The following is a 22003-nucleotide window of genomic DNA, read 5'->3' as shown; positions in this document are numbered from 1 at the left end:
GAATGTGGATGTGCGGTGTGGAGAAGTGTCATCAAAAATGAATGATGTCGACTCAGTGAATGTTTCCTGTGGCTCTTTGCAGCCAAGAGCTCGCACTTCTGTCCTCATGAGAAACACTGCTGCCTGCACTTTCATGGTTAAGTTCATTCATAGAGTTCTACTCATTCGCTTAATAAAGGATTGATAAAGGATGATAAGATGGAAATAATCCAACACCCAAAAATAATAAAAATACATTAAGAAGCTGTGAAAACTGGCTGCAAAAATCCAGCAAATATATGCACAAACACACACGTGTGAAAAAGGTCTTCCATGTTGGCCCCCTACAATAAAGGTAAGTGTGTGTATGTGTGTGTCATGAGTGGAGGCGTGCCTCCCTGTTCTACCCTCTGAGCGCCGGCCTGTGACTGCAGGGGAGGAGCTACAACAAGCTCATTGCCACCTTCCAGACAAAGACAGCGTGAATGTGTGTTTGCATGTGTGTTGGCACTTTTCATTCACACTGAATTTACACACACATACATGCACTTACACACTATTCCATTCTGAGTGATCAAAAACAGGTGAGTGTTTTTCTTAACACACATTTGTAACTACTTTTACTCAAAATGCAAAAAAAAAAAAAAAAAATATATAAAAATTGCGTGTAATATATAGAAGAAAACTTTGGATTGGATTTAAGGCATACTGACACACTTTCCTCCTCCTTCTCCTCCTTCACTTATCATCTCTGTTTCCTCCCTCCTCCTCCTCCTCCTTTCTTCTGTCCTATTAAATGACCTTGAAGGTCGCACCGGTGCGCAACACTCATGGGCTTTGTGACAAACTGTCTTACCTGCAGAAACAACACACACAAACATAACGCCTGTGCCTGAGGACTAACACACACACACCCCTCACACATAGAGACACACACACTGCTGCTGTGAGTGGTTTTCCTGGCAGAGATCTACTGAATTGATCGCTGCTCAGACTTTGCAGAGGTCAGATGTAATGAATCAATCACACATGCATCAGCATCTGGAACAAGCCAAGGCCACGGGCTTCCGCTGCCCTGCTTTGATGCCGTGTCAGCCTCCACGTCAACATGACTGCGAGGGATTGGCAAGATTTAGCAAAATGGACTGGAAGATCCATAGTTGTGGTAAGTCTCTGATATTGGGATCGATTATTGCAGCAGACAATTCCAATTACCAGAAGAAACAAAAAAACCCACACACTTTCCACACTTTTTTTTTTATGCACATCACTAGTATCTACGTACCACGTGTTTAGGCAGTGCAGCTAAAAGCTTAAGAGAAGAGCTGCACCCTAAGAAAGACCTGAAAACGACCCCCTGCACAGCCTCAAGGACAACCTGATCATCAGACACCGATCAATCAGGACAGGAGACAACTGAGCGTGAAAGACGTGGCCTCAATCTTGGATCCATCACTTCCTGTTTTTTTCCTATACAACCACACATCTAGGTAGGCCAAAGGTGAAGCTGAGGACATGAGGAAAGCACATAAAAATACTGTGCACTTGATTAAGACTCCCCTGGCTTTGCACAGGAGTTAGAAGGTACTTAGGAATAAAGGGGAGTGTGTGGCTGCAGGAGAGAGACATGCGGTCTCCGTATCTGGCGTCTTCACGTTCTTTAGATACCGCTCAAGAAAGACTTAAAAAGACAATAAAACAAATGTTTTAAAAAGGTAAAACTGTCAATGAGGACACTTTGGAATTATTGTTTCTTTAACTTATTGTGAGAAAATAGTTATTGCACATAATTTGGCATGCCTAGGAATGCGAGCAAACATTGCACAAAACTACCAGTGTTAATAATAATTGTCAGAGAATAAGTACAAATTCCTTCAGCGTCTTCATTGTCACCTCTCAGCACAGTGGATAATAGCAGGAGTCCCGTGTAAAGCCTGGATAATCTGAGTGATCATTAGCATCAGCCACAGAGACCTGACCTGCTCCATCCATCACACCAACCTGCTCCTCACTGTCTGACCTCACTCTCTCTCTCTCTCTCTCTCTCCCACACCTCTCCTTTAGCCTACTGCTCCACTTACAGCTAGAGCCACAGTTTTATATGGCAGTTTTGTTTTCTGGAGAAACAGGCAGCGAATAGACTCAAATTCCGCGTAAAACTGCACCGCATCAACACTGTGAAAACAAAACGATCACATCTACATTTAGCAGAGAATGCAGGGCGAACCGAGTCAGCACCGAGACCCAAATAACGAGCAGAATACGTGCGACACTTCTCAAAGAAGCATACGCTGGCCTCTGAAGCCTCGTTGCAATAAAACATGTTGTATTTGTACGACTTACCTCAAGCTTTCTCTGCTGTTAATTCATGCAAGAATGTCGGTCAAATGCAGGAGTTGAAAACACGAGCGTGCTTTTCCACTCGCTCTCTCTCTCTGTGTTTGATAGAAACAGTGCGAAGAGAGAGAGAGATGCTGCGGACAGGAGGAGGGAGAGGAGGAGGAGGAGGAGGAGCGGTGCTGATGCTGCAGCCGACACCTGGCAGAGCATCCTTCTGCTCAGCCGCCCGGGCTTCTCTCTCTCTCTCTCTCTCTCTCTCTCTCTCTCTCTCTCTCTCGCTCGCGACACACTCGCGCTCTCTGCTGGATCATGGGAAATATGACGAGAAATGTGAAATAAATGGAAATGTCTGATAAAAAGAGGTACTCTGGATGTTGTAAACCTCGTTTTATTTACAAGAGTGAAGCATGAAACATACACTGACTTTAACACAAAGGGAAAAAGACGACAAGGAGACATTTAGGCATCCTTAACTTAAAGAAGTGAATGCGTACTATTTAGCCCACACATGTTGAAATGGTATTAACGTTTCTATGACTATTTTTGTGAGTAATGTTTATCTGCAGGAAAAAAATATAACCCATTAATTGCTTTCAGCCACTCATTCTTGGCGTCCCTAATTTGGGTCGCTTCTCACACTGCCAGCAGATGGCGCCAAAGTCAAGAACAATTAAATTCAACAAACTGAGATTCGACGTAAAGAAAAGCCACACTAAAAAAGTTGTTTAGCATTTTTAAAGAGACCTGGAAGTCAGTTATGATGGCCTACCTCCTGCAATCGCACACCAGAAAATATACACCATGACACCATGAATAATAAAAACTAACTCAAGGCCCACTGCTGCAGTTCCTGCAACCTGAGCTATCTTAATGACATCTGCAAAAGAAGGCTGTGCAATGTGGTTGCCAGCTCGATAAAAAGCTTAGAACTAGGCAATGCACATTTGGTTAACAACCATGCTGACACAACTTCATGATGAAGTCATGATTTTTTTTTAAAGTAGCAGTTTTGTGCGTAAATGCAGCACAAAGAAAATGATGCCAGTCGTGTTAAGGAAGGAACATTTCACCCCAGTGATACATAACAAGATGAGAAACCTTTGTTGTTGGGTATAAGAGTGTCAAACACAATGGAAGCAAACAACAACCAAGAAAAGGTCAAGCGAAAAGAAAAACGGGATGTAGTCAAAGCAAAATGACATAAACAGGAAGCAGACGATCACTGACACTGAAGGGTGAGTAGAGTTGACTTATGTCATAAGTAAACACTGAGGTTTGGCACGACAGAACGGAAAAACAAGTATTGATTATATTGATTTACAAATGCACATGAATCCCTTTGTAATGATTTAATAATTTCACATCAATGTCACTGAGAAAAAACTATTACTGTAACGGATATTTAAATATAACAAGTTAAACCAATGAAGTAGCTGAACTTGTATATTGCACTGTAACTTTTTTTCTCAAGAAATAAAAAGAAAGAAAATTAGATTTTTTTAAGTGCTCTGTCTGTGAAACTGCAACTTGTGATTAAATAAGCATTAGATATTACTACTATGCTTCTGCAGAGTGTAACGATTCAACAAGATATACTAACATGTTGTAAAAAGTGAGTCATGCATGGTGTTAAAGGTGACACGTGAGGTCACGGGTTATTATTACACTTCTCCTGCTGAAGGCAACATGACAGCAGCCCACAATGACCTCAGGAGACTAGTACGGTGATGCCGACATCTCATATCTCGAGTTTTATAACTGGACTGTTTTTGGTGAATACATTAGTAAGAAAAGAAGGTGAAGGCCGTGAGTTTGCCAAACCTGAGGATGAACAGAAAATGTAAACACGACATACGGACACAAACAGGGCAACTTAATAAAATCTCCAATTTACAAATAATTTACTGAGAAATATAAACAATGTTTTATTTACACAATCTTGATTGTACATGTTTCTCTATGTAGACAGATTTTTTCCTCAGCTTTGTGTTGATGAATAGACACTAAAATAATGAATTAACGGAAACTACACGATTTTACACATTCAAGTCTGATTACAGATTTTGAGGGCTTCTATGACACAAAAAAACCTTTTCTGGCATCAGAGGAAGCAACGCAATGTCTTATAAACTGCCTCAAGTGATGTCACTTGAGTAAGCTGAAGACTATCCATCCATCCATTATCTATACTGCTTCTCCTGTTCACGGTCGCGGGGGGCTGGAGCCAATCCCAGCTGTCACTAGGTGAGAGGCGGGGTTACACCCTGGACTGATCACCAGTCAATCACAGGACTGACACGTAGAGACAGACAACCATTCATGCTCACATTCACACCTCACCCACGCATGCACGAGCAGAACATGCATTCTCCACACAGAGAGGCCCCCTACGTCCGAACCAGGATTCAAACCATGAACCTTCTAGCTGTGAGTCGACAGTGCTAACCACTGCAGCACCGTGCAGCCAAGCTGAAGACTCCAGGTTTGAAAACAGAAAATTAAACGCTCATCGTCTCTGCTTGTGATCAGTGGCTTGAAGCTACACAAGCTGCAACTAGTAACCAAAATAAAACTCCAACTAAATTGTCAGTAACAAAGTTTCACTTTGGGTAATGTAGGCGTCAGGTTTTAACATGCTGCCTTGTAATGTATTGGTTTCTCTAAACTTACCCATTGTGAGCCCGATTTTGTTGAAGTCTTTTGAGCAGGCCTATTCTTTTAATTTTAAGAAAACATCTAAAAGTTTTAATTATTTCAGTAAAAACCCACAAAAATTGATAAAAAAATAAATGTCTAAATGTTGTTAGACTCTACCTGATGAATTTATTTGTTGGCTTATTTTGTAATTTAAAATCTTAAACTGATTCAGATTCATAATCTGAGAAGGACAATAAAAATACATCTTTAAACATTGCAAAGGGCATAAAATGAATTTAGAACAAATGCATTTAACCAAATTAAACATAAAAAAAGTTGGCCTGTGTAATTTAAAAAGAAAACTGTTACAAGCTACAGATGCAAAAAGACACAGCAGCCAGCACTGTGAAAATCTATCTTATAAAGTACATGCATCAGGATTCTTACGTATCCCAATGAAGAAAGTGTCATTTGAAATCTGTAACTGTAATTGTTATAAAGATGTAAATGGTCAAGTTTGTGTTTATAAACTTTTAATTTTCAAACTTTTTGATGATTTAAAATCTTCCAGGTAAACTTCAAACCGAATCCTCTCCTCTGAATCTCAGTAACTCATATTCCAACAGGATATGTCATTTAATTCTCTTGCTACAGCAGTTTCTGCATCATAATTTGCAGCCAGGTCCATGACTTTTTATAGTTGACACCTACTCGTAAAGCTTTCCCTTCTGCAGGAAAAGCCTGGGACCTCAGATGGTATTAATGCAATCTCTTGGACTAAAGATTGGACTCATGGAAAAACTGAAATCTACAGCTTCCTGTTGGCCCATTTACACGTGCAGCCATTGGCCCAACCACCTTTTTCTGCATGTGAACAAGGGTAATTATATCACTGACACGCCAAGTGTGTTCTGTAACAGCCCTCACTTGTCAGACTGTTAGAGAAGCATTTCAATATCAGTATCACAAGTTTAGCACAATGTACCAATCTGTTATAAATAGTTACCTTGTTATCTGATCTATATAGATACATGTTGTAACGGAAAGAAAAGAGAGTATTACTGTTGAACGTTCTGGCACACAGACAAAAGCTGTTGCCACATGTGCACACAGTCCTACTGCCAGCAATGTAACCCAGACACTCTAGAGGAGTTACTGGTGTCCCAGAATCTCTGAACCTCCCTGAAACACTGACATGATTCATGTGTCCAACACGAGCCCTCCCCCTTCAGTTAGCCAGCGATAACGAGCAGCTCAAGGCCATGCAAAAGGGGTAACAAACCTATTAGAGAATACTGAAATAACGGAACATGTCAATTATGGCTTCAGAAATCCTGTTGTTCTACCCGGCAGTCAAAGGGGAGGAAGTCACAGGTTTGTGAATTTTAGGTCAAGGTTAACTTCCTTCAAAGGGAGGCACTGCCAGTGAGGGACTGGGAGTTGTCCTGTCAAAAATAGTCTTACAGAGACAGACTGACGTCAGGGCAGGTTGAAATGTAAGCAACATGTTCTAAGGCTTCCTACAAGTCTCCATCGTCCTCTTCCCTGGCTTCAATCCTAAAGTGCAGGAAGGCCTCCTTTTCTGGTGACATGGCCTCTAATTCTCCGTCGCCGTCCATCTCTGTGTCTGGAGACGAGCGGGCTAGGGCGGCCTCATTGCTGTGATGGATGCCATAGAAGAAGTAGATCACTAAACCTAAAGAAGAAGAAGAGGAAGATAAATATGTACTTGCAACTGTGTAACCAAAAAATAATAAATGAATAAGTCTGATGGAAGAGTCACCTTTTTGGACTCAATATTTGATGCTACCTGTTATAAGTCTAAGAGCACTTGCAGATAAATGCATGATGGGAGATCTATACAATTTGCGCAACTAGTATGTCGATTTAAACCCTGGTATGACAACTATGATAAAAGATCTGAAGGCTATTTACCTATAGCCATCCATATAGAAAATCTTATCCAAGTGCCTCTATCCAGCTGCATCATCAGGTAAACATTTACAAACATGCTGATCACTGGAATGAAGGGTAGTAGAGGAACCTAAAGAAACAGAAGGACATAGAAAACAGGCATGGTGTAAAATCTGATCCAAAAGCTTTGCAAAATATACTTCACAGAGCGAGTTTCTGGAATCAGACCTTGAAGGAAAGTTTTGTCTTGCTCTCAGGCTGCCTCCAGACGATAAAGGTGAGGAAGAGACACACGATGAAGATAACACTGAGGGCTACGATGTTCCAAGAAGCAGTGCCGCCATGCACTGCCAGCACACTGAACACCAGGATCAATGTTCCTGCAAATGTAAATTCATATTTATAAGCTTCGTATATGGAGAAGTGTATTATCTGGTCTGATTAAAAATATTAAAATTAATACTCTTGTATGCATCTTCACTGAAGCATTAATACATTAACTCTCAAAGTTTTATTGTATTGCATCACCTACCCAACAAAGAGGCACAGATGTTAACAGAGAAGCCTGACAGTACTGATGGCTCATGGTTGTCTGGGAACAGGAGGGTCTTGAAGCTGAACCTCTCCTCCACACCAGGAAGGATGCCCATACTGGGGACGCTGATGCCATCGCTCATCTCCCCCTCCTCCTGGGTACTGGCCATCTCATACACCTGACTGGGCTGCTCAGGTTGGTACCTGATCCAACCAAACACAGCAACACACCGAGCTGTTTTCCCACTGCTTCTTAACTCTGTATTAACATCTCTTAAAGTAGTTGCTAATCCAAGTAAGTAGCATTTATAGCAATAAAAAAAGTAATACTGTAACCTTAGCTTCTGCCTCCTACTATGACTTGCATGTGGGCATGAACTTTTGATGACTCATTAAAGTGTAGAACTCTATGTCCCCATTCTGACCTGAGAACAAGAACACAGGCAGCCACCAGTGTGTAGGCCAGCAGCGTCCCTATTGACATCAGGTCCACCAAATCCTTCAGGTCGAACAGAAATGCCATGATAGCTTTAAAACGGAAGAAAGAGAAAGAAAAGGGAGAGCAGGAAAGATGAGCATTTGTTTCATTAACAAATTTAGCATTGTCATTGTGACCCTGTTAGCAGGCTTTATTTAGCTTTATTCAACAGCATTTAACTCAAATCAACGCTGTGTAGTATAAGCCTACAGCCTAAGAGTTACGAGCATGGCTGTAGATATTTAGGGAACAGTTCACAAACATGTTTATCATAGGTAGGAATGAATGAAGACGTGCCACAGCAAAGAACAGTAACTAGATCCACAACAACAACAACAACAACGACCACTTTACTTTTAAAAGCGTATGCTAGCTCGCAAACGAGCTAAAATAAGATGGTAACATGGTAAACATTATAGCTGCTAATCATTAGGAACATAGCAGTGTTAATGTGGGCATTTAAACATGTTTTATTTAGCTTTGGTGAGCAGCATTTAGCATATCACTGCTAAATGAATGAAGTAAACTGCTTTAGAGAGCTGCTAGCATGCTATACATTTTTAAGGTAGAAATAAATAATTACATTAATGGGCAAATCATTGGTAACTAGATCTGCTACAACACAACATTTTTCAGTAGAAATGAAAGTCACAGATAATTTTGAAAATACATATTTAAGTGATCACAAGTAGGCTAATGGCCAACCTTTCTCTGTAGCAATTTTGGTCACCTATTAGCATCTTATGATGACTGCTAAAAACTCATATCTTCTTCCTCCTCACTCTACACCTTCAATCTGTCTTCTGTCCCTCTCCTCAAACACATGCCTTTTCCCCTATCCTGTCTAATTTCTCCATTCCCTCTTCATCTTACCAGACATAACCCCGGCGGCCACAGTGGACGTAATGGGGGATTTCCTCTCGCTGACACGGGCCAGGAAGGAGAAGAGCAGGCCATCCCGAGCCATGGCAAAGATGATTCGAGGAAGGGGGAACATGGAACCCAACAGACTTGGGAAGGCGGGGTAGGAATACATCAGATTGGGATGAAAGTGGTAGGTTTAGGGTAGGAGACAAAGGGGAAAGGAAGAATTGAAAGATGTCAGTAGGGGAGAAAGAGGAAGGATTAGCAAAAGGAGGCTAATACAATTGGCAAGATAGGAGGTGTGGATTTGGTTTGGAGGATGTGAAATAGATTAGAAGGCAGACTGCACTGTAGAGCAGCAGGGGCGTAAATGCTGGACAAAAACAGAAGTTCTCCCTCCCTTAAAAATCAAATATATGGTGCACCACATGCTGTTACTTTCCCTCTCAAAGTAAAATCCTTTTGTTACTTCAGCATGCAGTTTAGTTTGGTATTTATATTTCTCATAACAACACCCAAGATGCAGGTAGAAAAACTTAATTTAAAAACAGTGTAGCCGCTGAACCATGTTAGAAGAATGACAAAGTAAAACCTGGACTTTCTCAACCATCAACAAAAAAGACACCTGGCCATGTAAGACAGGGTTAGGAACAGTTAGCGTTGCCCTTTTCATGCTGCAGCGCTGAGTTTTGGCAGGTTTCTCAAACCACATTTAGAAAAGAGTGTACTTTTGGCAGGCCAGAGCATTTTCAAGTAAGCTGGCGCAGCTCAGCGCAGCTGCATGAAAAGGAGCCTCAGTGAACACGGGTGCTGTTTTGAAACATGCGTGTTAGTGTCTCACCTGCCCCTATGCCAGAGGTGAGGGTTGCAGTTATTGGGGTTTTGGTGCGGGGGCTGATCACGGCCATAAACTTGAAAAGCAGCCCATCCTCGGCCATAGCCCAGATCACACGGGGCATAGGAAACATAGCACCCAGCAGGCTACCAGGGGGGGAAGACCAGGATATATAGTATCCACACTTGCAACCACCAGAATGCCATAAAACATACACGAACAGAGACACCTGCTCACATTCAGCGCTCACTCACAGAAACATCATATATTAAACATACAAGACATTAACAAAACATAATATACTGTCAATTGTGCATAACGTACATGACCTAAAATATACATGCATACATTTTTAAATAAAGATGATAGATGTTTCAATAACATATTGAAGTAACAGTGTAAACAACATGCAAAATAAATATGTATGTGTGATAAAATCTGCATTATAAAACCATTAAAAAGTGCTCATTATCAAGAGTGCATCTTGTGTTAGCCTTTGGTGACATGGCTAAGCGTTACATAATCTCATACTTACAGTGATGGGACCATATATTCTTAGCAGTGCTCTTATTTTTAGTAGAGGGCTCAGCTGCCCTCTGAAGTTAAATATACACTGGCATAGTCACACGCACACACACACACAGAAATGTCTTTCTGTGATGTGTCTCCATGTTTATCACAGATAAGAAAACTAACGTATATGCAGTTAAATCTAATAGCCGATATGTGTGTTGCTGCTTACCTCGTGGACAGAGCACAAAGAGAGCCTACAGCTACAGCGTATTTGGCTCCTCCCCAGCCAACGTAGTTAAAAGCTACAGGCAGAGGGCTGTTGCTGTCCAGAAGGTAGTATGGCATCATGAGGGTGAGGGCTGCAGAAACACCAAAGTAAGCTACAAAGCAGATGAGCAGCGACGATACGATGCCGATGGGGATGGCTCTCTGCGGGTTCTTCACCTCTTCACCTAGGATAGTGAGATATTTAAAATGGTTATTATTTATAACTTTGGCATAAAAACTCTTTTTGTCTAATATTTTATTGTCAACTGCTCAGTAACAAGGGGCAGTACCACAAAATAATACTGATAAGGATACAGCACGTTTTTTTTCCTGCAAATGTAAATTTTCAGATAAACATAAAAAACCTGCTTTGGTTGCAGTGAGGAGTATTTATAACAATAGAACGATACACAATGTTGACAGTTGACCCCGTTAATAGTATTCAACTATGAATAGGTTATTTAATTTTGGAGACATTTTAGACTTCTGAGACACATCCCTTTAACTTTCTTGATGATAATAATAATAATACATTTTATTTATATAGCGCCTTAAAAAGGTACTCAAAAACACTTTACATAAAAGAAAGAACAGAAGCAACAATAGCAAATACATTAAAAACATTAAGAACATATACAATGCACAAATAACAGGTCATTGGTTAAAAGCAGATTTAAATAGGTGGGTTTTGAGTGCAGTTTTAAAGGAAGGAAGAGAGGGAGAGGTCCTGAGGTGTTGGGGGAGAGAGTTCCAGAGGGAGGGGGCAGCAGAGGAAAAGGCTCTGTCCCCCCAGGTCCGGTATTTGGTTCGGGTGAGAGGGGTGAGGAGGTTGGCATCAGTCGATCTTAGGTTGCGGGTGGGGGTGTATTGGAGAAGGAGGTCGGTGAGGTAGGAGGGGGCAAGATTGTGAAGGGCCTTGTAGGTGATAAGTAGGATTTTGAATTGTATATGAAATTTGATGGGAAGTTAGTGGAGGAGTTGTAGGACAGGGGTGATGTGGTCCCTGGAGCGACAGTGGGTGAGCAGACGAGAGGAGGTATTAGGCTGTTTCACATTTTAAGACATATATATAATGTTACAATGTTGGATGTCCAGACTCAACGTGGCTGAAGTTTCAAATCTGTAGGTAAAAGTAGCTTTTTGTGACATCACAAAGTGCAGCCTCAGCAGGCTTCAGAGAGCTGGCCAATCAGAAGAAAGTGGGCTTGTAGGGGCGGGGTTTCTTAAAGGGACAGAGCTCACTGAGTCCTTTCAGGCAGAGGCTGTACAAGGGCCTGCACAAAGTTTTTTTTAACTGTAGCTTATGCTAAGCTACTCCACAGGTATCACAGAGTGAAATATGAAGTGAATACCCCCCCTTTAAATAGTAATTTGTGCAACTCTGATTACATTCACCTTATATACCCTCATTAGCTGCAATACTGTGTGTTGTTAACTGAATGTGATGTGTTATTCTGAGTTGTAGGCTGAATTGGTTACATTGGCAGAATTACAGTAAGAGAGGAAAACTAGGCAAACAGATGTGTTTAAGCAACTTTTTTGTACTATTTTGCAACAGATCGAACAAGGAGCTTATGTTCCCTGCACACCCACAAGACCTAAAAAACCCTACTATTCAGCTGCAGGTGATTACGCAACAGAGCTCCTCAGGCAAACACTCACGTCTTGTTCTGCAGTGAAATCACATGGCGATGATGTAGAGTGTAAGAGACTGTCTGGATCTTCTCTTGCAACACTAATCATGACAGCCACTGATTGGCCAACATTATTCGAGGGGTCATAAGCAAAACAGTGGTTTCAGTTGTGTGGGTGTATGTGAGCCTATGTCTGCATATGCGTGTGGGTGTAGAGGGGGAAGGGATTATGGCTTCTTGCCAGTTTAACTCTAAGTTAGCCTGAACACAGATGATATAATGGCTTCGGGGCAGGCTGAGAGTGTGTGTGACAGACGTGCCCCTACAAGCTAAACTCAAGCGATCATTCAGGGTTAACTTCCCGCTAGCCAATTAGAATTCAGAAAAACGAGGGGTGGGGAAAGAAGGGGGTCCAGGGAGTAGGCAAGCTGAAGAAACTTTCCTTTTATTACAGCCCAGAGGTCTTGAATCGATTACACAGAACTGCAAGCATGAAGACACGCACCCATTCACAGGTGCAGATTTGCATAGTGAAGAAAAACTTTGGGAACAACCAAAGTTCATGACATGATTTGCGCCCCTAACCTGCATCCCAGTGTTTGGAATTCTGCCAGAGGGAAAATTAGGCCATACGCACTAAACTGCCCGGCCCCTCTTATGTAACACTCCTGGAAGTTAAGACAAGCTTGGGATTGAAATGGTCTCAACTGCAGCTTCAGTTACAACCCCCTCCCCAAAATTTAAACATACCCATGAGGCAGTGGGAAGAAGTGGAACAGGCTTAGAACAGGGCGTGAGTGTTTTCTGGTTTTATCAGCACTGACCTGTAGTGGCGATGCAGTCGAATCCGACAAAGGCGTAGAAGCAGGTAGCAGCTCCTGAGAGGACGCCCGAGAAGCCAAACGGCATGAAGCCGCCCGCTCCTAAACTCTCTTTGGTAGGCAGAACTTCTGTCACACTGAACATGAAAAGAACAGCAAAAAGTATGAGATGAAGTTTAAATTTTAAAGGGTCAGTTCACCAAAATCTCAGAAGTAGTAAAAAAAACAAAACATTATGTTGAAATACAACAGGATGTATCACAGAAATGTCCACGTTCTTACTTGAGACTGGAGTTACTGGTATGGTTGGCACGTAGGATCTCTTCAGGGTCTATCTGCCAGTTCTTCATAGTGCCTTTGACCAGGCCAGAGACCACCATGAACAACAAGACTAGGACGTTAATACAGGTAAAAACCTTGTTCACCATCGCTGACTCTTTGACTCCAAATGCGAGGAGGCCTTAGAAAGGGACGACAAAGAAAGGTAGAAGGATGGGACAAAAATCCAGCCCACTCTATGTCAAATATAAATGATAACACAAGTCAGAGTTACAGAGAGAAAGACACACATTTCTCTACCTGTGAGTGTCATTATGATGACAACAGCAAACATGTCCGGGTACTGTGCCAAGACACCCGGTGCATTCATGGTCATGTATTCTCTGCAGAACATCTCTAAGCGCTTCCCTACCAACTCGTCGAAGGTGGCGCTCCATGCACGGGCCACACTGGAGGTACCTGTGGATGAACAAAAACCAGTTGAAGCAGATTTTGTTGTGTCTTTCCAGTTTTGTCACCGAGCTTTGGGTCTTTTTGTTGTATTGTACAACATAGTATTTGAGCATGTTTACCGATGATATAGGAGAGGATGAGGTTCCATCCCGTGATGAAGGCCCAGAGTTCCCCTACAGTCACATAGGAGTAAAGATAAGCTGAGCCAGTCTTGGGAACACGGGCTCCAAACTCAGCATAGCACAGACCAGCTAACACTGAGGCTAATGCTGCTATCAGGAAGGACAGCACAATAGCAGGACCTATGGGGGACAACAGTAATAAATGATTAGAGTCTTTAAAGTCTGTCTCAGCGGATACTTTTCAATTACATACAGTAAATTAACTCACCAGAATTCTCTCGAGCGACGGCGCCAGCTAGCACGTAGACTCCAGCTCCAAGCGTGCTTCCCACGCCCAGGGCCACTAGGTCAAAGGTGTTAAGGCATCGGGACAGACGGGAGTCCTCACTGTTGCAGTTCACCACCTTCACCCTCAGCAACTGCTTCCCGAAACCAAGAAGCTTCTCCAGCGCCATGGATCTCAGTCTGGCCTCAGGGAGGGGAGGGGGAGAAGAACGTCTGGGGTTCTGAGGTCACAAAGGAGAGGGGGAGAGGTCACAGACACCCTAATGGGAGGCAAAGGAAGAGAAAAATGAGGGACAGTGATTTCAAGTTCCTCCCACCTATACTTGACCCCAGTGCCTTAGAATATATGTAACAAAACTCTGCTATTTTGCTGCATTTGTACTTTGACACTGAAGCAATCTGTGCCGTCAAATTGTTGTCCCAGTGTGTGACTTTACACGGCGTTACAGTGTTGCAGAAGCAAAAGAGCAGAGCAGAGCAGTGCAAGCCTTACACACACACACTGCACTGTTCTGCTCTGCCGGCGCCACCGTTTACACTGGCGGCGTTTCACCTGTGTTACTTCCTCCGCTGCCGCCTTAACTGTTAAAGGACTTCGCCCCACCAATCCACGCCGGTACCTTTTACACAGAAGCGTAACAGTCCCGTCTTGAACAGGCTTTTAAAAGGGGCTTCTGTCTGCAGAACCAGACAGCGGTCCACATTAGAGGTGGTTAACAATGTATAATATTGTTACATAATCTTAAAAGAATCTTGAGTTTAAGAAAGGAAACTTATGAATACTTTGCGAAAATCCACTTTGAAAAGTCTATTTTAATCCAAGTTTAAAACTTCTTTATGTCAGCCATACTATTGGTATTTAGTCCATTTCCCCACTCTAAAACCGGTATAGGTCTCAGGTACTTTCTACTGTCCTCCTGTTAGTGCTAAAGTACGTCGAGGCCAAGGAATGGCATGAAAAAAGACTGGTTGCTTATGTGTTCCGTATTTCGTTCAGGGGTTCACTGTCCTTGACAAACTTGTTGTAAGTAGAACAGCTTCCTGGGGTGTTGCATAACTCAACCGAAATCCACAATGTGTGACTGCTAGCCAAAAAACGAAGGGCCTATAGGGATAATCCATCTTATTCATGATACGTCGCAGACATCTGTTACATAACTCAACTCGCAGGAGAGGAGGCAGGGCCCTTGAACAGACTGTTCAACACCAACAAAGAGAATCGTAACTCATGACACAGAAACACTTTCTTCAAGCAGGCCGGGGAGACTCGTCACATTGTGGAGGATACTCCAGCTCACAGCAGAGAACACAAAACCTACCAGTGTTAAAAGTTCCCGCTGCTTAGGGTCGTACAGTACAAACAAGATAAATCCACCTTTATTTTCGGGAAACAAGAATAAAATAGCTGCGAGTGTGTGCCCATAAACAAAGATGGGAAGGAGTGTTGTTACGCTCCGGAGGACAATCGCTGCTGTAAGACTTCTTGTTATTGCTGAGAAGATTCACTGGGTCAGTAGTCTGTCCAACATCTCATGCACATTCCCCAGTGCTGAGCTCACATACTGAGAGGGAATACTTGATATTTGGAAGAGAAAAAATGTTCAGTCCAGACGGAGAAATGAAGCGAGGGGGAAAAAGAGGGGAGGGAGTATCAACAATGTCAGTCTGCTTGTCTGGCAGAAGTCCAGTGGTATCTACCATAGCAGAGGAGCTGAGAATTGAGTGATTTATATCACTTCGACCCGCTTCCACAATGGCACCGCTCCAGAACTGACATGAGCACATACACCCAGAAGGGTCATGAGGACAGTGCCACAGTCATGTCGCACCTTATGGAAACTTCCACTTGAGGGTAAGCTAAGGTGACGACCTTGTAGCCTCTCTTTTCCTTCAAGAAAACATTCAGGCTCAGATACAAGTTTCCAACCAGGCCGGTGTCAATGCCAACTTCTGGAGAAAATACTGGTAAACAAACAAAGCTTACACTCTCAGTAGGAGAACTTCCCTGGGCTTACAATGGGTCGATCAGGCAGAGATGAGTCACAGAAACGCACAACAACCAGACACATGATAACAGCTTACAAAGTAACAAAAATGCTGAATACAAAACCACATGTGACATAATGAAAGCTCTGCAACAATCAAACTATTGTTCCTTCTTGCATTAAATTGTCCACCGCAATAAAACTGGAATTACAACACATTTACAAGTCTTTAAATTCAGCCTCTTGCACTTGCAGCTGCTGTTAAGCATGTAGAGGTCACGATTGTTTGCACGGTGTCATTAATCATGAATGGTGTTGAATGTCAGCAGTGAGGCCGGCTGGATGTTCTTTAGATATGGTGTGGAAAGAATTACACAAGTGCATTTGTATGCCATTGTTGCACTGCCCACCATTAGGAGCCGGCAACGTGATAATGTGCCTTGAGCTGCAACAATGATCACAATGATAAGATAATAATTTGATAAGTAGATAGACTTTTTTGATTGCTTTTGTTTTTTCTGGAAAAAGACAGCATTTGCAGGTAGCAGTTTCTCAAATGTGACAACTGTCTGGTTTTCCCTTTTTTGAACTGTTGACTGGAAAGCAACACGTGTATCTTTCTGCTTTGGCTCTACTCTCCATTTCCTGACATGTTAGTGCAGGCTTTTACATGTGTTTGGTTACATACAGTACCTGGTTGATATAAGGGATATTGTATGAATGAAGGAAACCCCTGACAGTGTGAGCGGGACCCCCCAATGCGAAGCTTATTGTTGCTTATTACACGGCTACCAGTACCTACTTACAAAATCAATTATTTGGATTTATTAATTTAAAGATGATTATATTTCCGTTTAAAAATGGTACGTTACACCCACAGTGAGAGCTGCATCCACAGCAAGTCTCTGTAGCCTCTTAAAATTACTTACCTTACTTACATTAAAATTAGCTAAGCTAGCTGTTTTTACTCACATTAAGATGAGCTAATGTAGCAGTTTTTACTCACATTAAAATTAGCTAAGCTACCTGTTTTTACTCACATTGAAATGAGCTAAAATAGCTGTTCACATTAAAATTAGATAAGCTAGCTGTTTTTACTCACATTGAAATGAGCTAACGTAGCTGTTCACATTAAAATTAGCTAAGCTAGCTGTTTTTACTCACATTGAAATTAGCGAACGAAGCTGTTTTTACTCACATTAAAATTAGCTAAGCTAGCTGTTTTAACTCACATTGAAATGAGCTAAAGTAGCTGTTCACATTAAAATAAGCTAAGCTAGCTGTTTTTACTCACATTAAAATTTGCTGAGCTAGCTGTTTTTACTCACACTGAAATGAGCTAACTTGCTATTTTTACTCACATTAAAATGAGCTAACCTGAGCTAACTCACACTAAATGGAAAATGTTCCCTTAATGGTGAAGTAAGACTGGAACCTCCGGATTGTGTGCTTAGAGCCGAATACCTAGCAACGGTCTGTTCTTCATAGCAACGGTCTACGGTTATCGAGAAATAACAGAACTCGGAATGCCGTAATTAGCCAATCCGAATTAAGTATTTAACATAACCTGTATTTAACATGATATGAAATACATTACTGTACAGCACCTGCAAGGAATTCATGGATGCTGTTTGCCTCTAGTAGAATATCATACCACCAATGCCACCAGCATCATATCTGCATTTGCACATTTCTTAATTGTCTATTTCACATATTAAGTTAATGTAACTGTATGCTTAAAAAGTGCATACATGTTACACTTTAAAAATAAATTTTAAAAAGGCTTATTATTCATCCTTCTGTTTAACAAAAAGCTGCCAACAAGATTATCCATTATTAACTGGCTGAAGTAAGACTGCTAAACCCATGCTTACATTATTATTCCGGCTGGATAGACAAGTAGCTGATTATTATAATCGCTCACTCGCGTACAACATGTCTGTACAATAAATGCTTGGAAAAACCTGAAACACCTATTTAAATATTCTTGAGTAATCAGAAAACAGTTACAGAAATGAACACATGGACAGGCAGTTTGCCAAAACAAAAGAAAGTAGCCTCCATCAACCACATGACCCCACTCTGACCTGGGTACACGGGTTATGCAACAGCTGGTGAGTCAAATCTTCTGTCAATACAGTCTATAAGAACAAATAATTACACCTTTAACGGAAGGAAACCTGCCAATTCAAAACAGCCACATGAGTTTCAAACAGGAAGCACGGTGAAATACACTCTGTCCATGTTGCTGCGTACAATGTCAATGCTGCAGATCAATGTCAAAGTGCCTATAACCTGCTGCCGTATGGTGCAAGAAGAAATTACTTAAAGTACTTACTTGAAACCAACTTCAGACACCTGTTGACCTAAGCGAAAAGTTTAAATAAAAGATAACAGAAAGAGGGATTAAAAGCTGTATTTCTTAACTATTCTTCAAGCTGCTGTGAAAAGTGTGCTGCGTTTGACGGCCGCCGTTCTGAAATAGAATCTGGAGGAATCACATGGCTCGGCTATTCCAAGCAGCACACACACATGCACACACAAGCACGGTCAAAATATAGCTGTAGTTGGCTGACTGTGAAAACCTCAATAAATGTATGTATATAGTACTAACTCTGGATGTCATTAGACTTACATAATCACAGAGATGCAGCTGCACAGATGTAAAAAGGTCACAGTGACCCAGTTTTTCTACATAAGCAGCAGCTTTTTGTGACAGAAATGTGAGTCTTAGAGGAGGCTCTGAGAAGTGGCATAAGACGTGTTTAACTCGTGCATTGTTTGTTTAAATTCACTACATGAAACTATTATTTGCATTGATTGAAGTATGGGATTAAGTTACCACAACCCTGCAAAATTAAGGTTCAGGAAAGCATGGTCCTTTCTCAACTAAGCGCACACACAGAGACACACATAAGCGAGATCCACTGTCAGTTCAGAAATGATTTTGCAGGACGGATGGGATGTGAAGAAAGCAGAGGCATTGGCCTTCAGTCAGAGGGAGTGGATGATCAGGAAAGGGGGTGTGATCCTCAGAACCAATGAAATGATTTGATGCTGTTTGACATTTAGGAATACTAGTCGCCCCTTTCCATACTACAACATATAACTGTATTTATATGGCAGTAACTTGATGACGTGCAAAGTGAGTGTCTCTCGGCATACACCCTGTTCTTTTTCCACTGTCAAGTCTTTATTGACTCCGCTCGTATTTCTTTCTCTTAGGGGACATAGCTGACAGTAAAAGCCAGGGAAGCCACACAAGCAGCTTAAGTTCTTGGGCTGGTTGACTGTTTCTTCCTCAGTCAGAGGTATGCAATAAAACATAAGGTAGGATGTTTTCCGAGGTTTGGACTGTTCTTCTGTTTTAGAGTTCTGCTTTTAGTAACTTCTGGGTGTGCATCTAACTGGGTTCACTAAGGACTAAGAACGGCATGCGACAGTGCAATGAAATGCTGCTTGTTCTCATTCCATGCTTCATTGTGTAATCATGATGCCACCCACATTTTATCTCTTGTTCTGCGCATGTAAACAAAGTGATGTGTTGCTGTTTGTCGGCAACCGCGACAGTTGCAGTTTTAGGCTGACCTCACGGGGTCACCGTGAACTTGGCGAGCTGGGAGATTTCGACACTGTCAGAAAGTCAGTGAGTTTGTGAGCAACAGGCAAAATCAAACACAGGGCACTAACTTCAGCCACAAATTTTGAGATACAATGAGATTGCAATAAAAAGGAGCATTCACAATCAAAGAGAGTTTTCTCATTAGCTTAACGACATTACCATCCATCCATTATCTATACCTCTTATCCTATTCTGGGTCGCAGGGAACTGGAACCTTCTAGCTGTGAGACAACAGAGCACCACCATGCTGCCCCTATGGCATTAACAATGAAATATATATTATTATATAATATATATAAATATATATTTCTCTGAACAAAGAAAAATCTTCTTCGATCCTTTTCCCGGGCAAAGACCAGGCAGATAATCACACATTTAGTGACCCTTTACCACTATTCAGTTACAGAAGTACTTATAATACTTACCGGTGAATAATAAACTGTTCTTAGAGGAAGATAAAACTATGAATCATAAAAACAAAGTACAAGTCAGATATACATTTAAAAAGCTGCTTGTTGCTTAACTTTCAACTGTATATAACATTATTCTCAGAATCTGTTTCTGTTCCAGCGATGAATCATTTCTCTGTAAGTATAAATACACATTGTGTGTGTATTACTATTACCCAATGTATTTATAACTCCCTGATTAATATTTATTTTCTACACAATTAAATCAATTAACTGCATCTGCATGTCCTTAGGCGACATTTTAAACTCTGTTTGGCAAGTCAAAAATCACCACATGTGACTTGTTTCATGGTATAAACAAAAGCTGCAGTGTTCTGAGAAAGTTTATGTTTGCATTACTTAGAATATGGGCAACTTAACTTTCAGCCTGCAGCTGCAGCGAAGAGGAAATTTGAAGCCAGAGCATGCTGAAGCCATCTCCAGAATCTCAGTGAACCTGGAAAGCTTCCATGCACACCGTTCAGTGCGTTTGTATAGGCTACATATACAGCACTGCAGTCAGCAACTCGGCCCACTAGTGACCCACTTTCAGAGCGGCTAAAGTTAGACTGACTGGGACTGGTCTGAACTTTGGCGACCAAGATCTGAAAGGTCAAGTCCTGTACTTGAATCATTCTTAATGTATGGCAACATACAAATATAAAGGTAGTGAGCTGTTGATTTTGACCTGAACATAAAGATGCTACAGGTCTGTCATTTTTACTGTACATGCAGATGCTTTCTCAGGTGGAGTTATAACCTACTGCCATCAAACTATCCATCAAACTGCATCAGTGTGTCGCTTTACAACTCTCACATGATTTACACAGTTCTTGTTGATTGTGTGTTTTGCTATAAGATGGATTCGACCAGTTCACTCATATTTTCCCAGAGGAGAGAATTAACAAGCTGTACTCGCGCTATTTTAGTAATAGGGAGGACTTGGTCACACGTTTACACTACTAACTACGAGAGAGATAACTCTTATTTAAGTGGTGTTACTTTTACCTTAGGCTACAATGTGTGAGTCCTTTTGATTTGCTGCTTGTCTACATGTGTGTCTGCTGTCCATGACCGCATGCCGCTTTCACTCCAGACCAGACAACAGCCACAGACTTCCTCACTTTATCATCAGCAGCCCCGTTTGGACACTGCAGCTCCTGACAGTGAAAGCCAACATTCCAGGAATCACCTCTCTCATATTACACGATAGCTGGACAATGCGTTTTAAATAAATTTAGAATTAACATATCTTATCTGATCAGTGCTAAGGTGTTAGAAAAGGAAGTCATGCAACTCATTAACAGGTATTCGGCTTTAAGGAAGCTGCATCCGCAGGAAACAGCAGCACTTATTGTGAAGGAGTTAAAATGGGGTCCGTCTGAGCTACATGAGCATGTGGTTACAGCACTGGGATTTTCACTTGCATGAATCTACGCACCCATTCAACTTTACGCACGAAAATACGGTTCCATACAGCGCCCTAGATAGTGTGTGTAACCTCAAAACCATGTAGCCTGGGGTGCAGATGTGTGGAAGCTAGCAATTAAGACATTACATAATCATTTGCATGCATGTGGCAGCGTAGTATTACACTTTATTGAATGAGTAGTTCTTTACCTTGTGCGCCTTGCGGGAGCGCATGAAGCAGTGATCCAGAAACAGTCAACAATGTCCTTAACAGGTCTGAAAAGCTGCAGTTGTAGAAAACAGAAGTGCGTTGAAACACTGCGGCCCGCAAAGTTATGAGTGTCTTTACAGGTAGTGAGAAGGAATTTGAGGTTTCGGGTTGCTGTTTTTAACGCGCTCGGAGGGAGGAGGGGATACAGGAGCAAACAAGCAGCCCCGCCTGCTCATTAACATTACCACCAGTTGCGCAATCGCATGTAGATGTAAATGTAGACCACAAGTGGTAAGTAGCTTAAATCAGCACCAAATTCAAGAGTATGATTTCACATTTAGTCAATAGTTTCTATAATGGAAAAAGTTTTC

The 22003-nt window shown here is 41.7% G+C and overlaps 2 protein-coding genes across 5 annotated transcripts in view; both read right to left on the bottom strand.

Annotated features, from left to right (window-relative positions):
- mtus2a (microtubule associated tumor suppressor candidate 2a) overlaps nucleotides 1-2407 on the bottom strand; it is a 48946-nt gene extending 46539 nt beyond the window's left edge. For both annotated transcript variants that reach the window (XM_069677782.1, XM_069677791.1), the window contains exon 1: nucleotides 2323-2407. The gene's annotated coding sequence lies outside the window, so the exon portion shown is untranslated. The remainder of the gene's footprint in view (nucleotides 1-2322) is intronic.
- Nucleotides 2408-4231: 1824 nt separating this feature from the next.
- On the bottom strand, nucleotides 4232-21732 carry slc7a1a (solute carrier family 7 member 1a). Of its 3 annotated transcripts, none has more exons than XM_069671758.1 (13): nucleotides 21632-21732; nucleotides 13939-14215; nucleotides 13668-13850; nucleotides 13396-13554; nucleotides 13099-13276; nucleotides 12820-12953; nucleotides 10324-10546; nucleotides 9588-9727; nucleotides 7830-7932; nucleotides 7403-7608; nucleotides 7099-7250; nucleotides 6892-7000; nucleotides 4232-6652 (listed from the first exon to the last, which is right to left on the bottom strand). In XM_069671758.1, exons 2-13 carry the CDS (start codon nucleotides 14123-14125, stop codon nucleotides 6477-6479), a joined length of 1950 nt encoding a protein of 649 aa, XP_069527859.1. In that variant the 5' UTR covers nucleotides 14126-14215; nucleotides 21632-21732; the 3' UTR covers nucleotides 4232-6476. The 3 variants fall into 3 exon arrangements, with proteins under 3 accessions (XP_069527859.1, XP_069527842.1, XP_069527851.1); XM_069671741.1 differs by lacking the exon at nucleotides 9588-9727 and adding an exon at nucleotides 8756-8892; XM_069671750.1 differs by lacking the exons at nucleotides 9588-9727; nucleotides 21632-21732 and adding exons at nucleotides 8756-8892; nucleotides 18279-18367 and having other exon boundaries at nucleotides 13939-14176.
- Nucleotides 21733-22003: the final 271 nt, after the last annotated feature.

Source organism: Semicossyphus pulcher, unplaced genomic scaffold, assembly GCF_022749685.1.
Source record: "Semicossyphus pulcher isolate SPU_LCO1_2020_fin unplaced genomic scaffold, fSemPul1.0.p SCAF_10, whole genome shotgun sequence".
In the NCBI taxonomy this organism is placed as follows: domain Eukaryota; kingdom Metazoa; phylum Chordata; class Actinopteri; order Labriformes; family Labridae; genus Semicossyphus; species Semicossyphus pulcher.
Note: the sequence above shows the minus strand (reverse complement) of the source record. Positions and strands in the feature narration are given on the sequence as shown.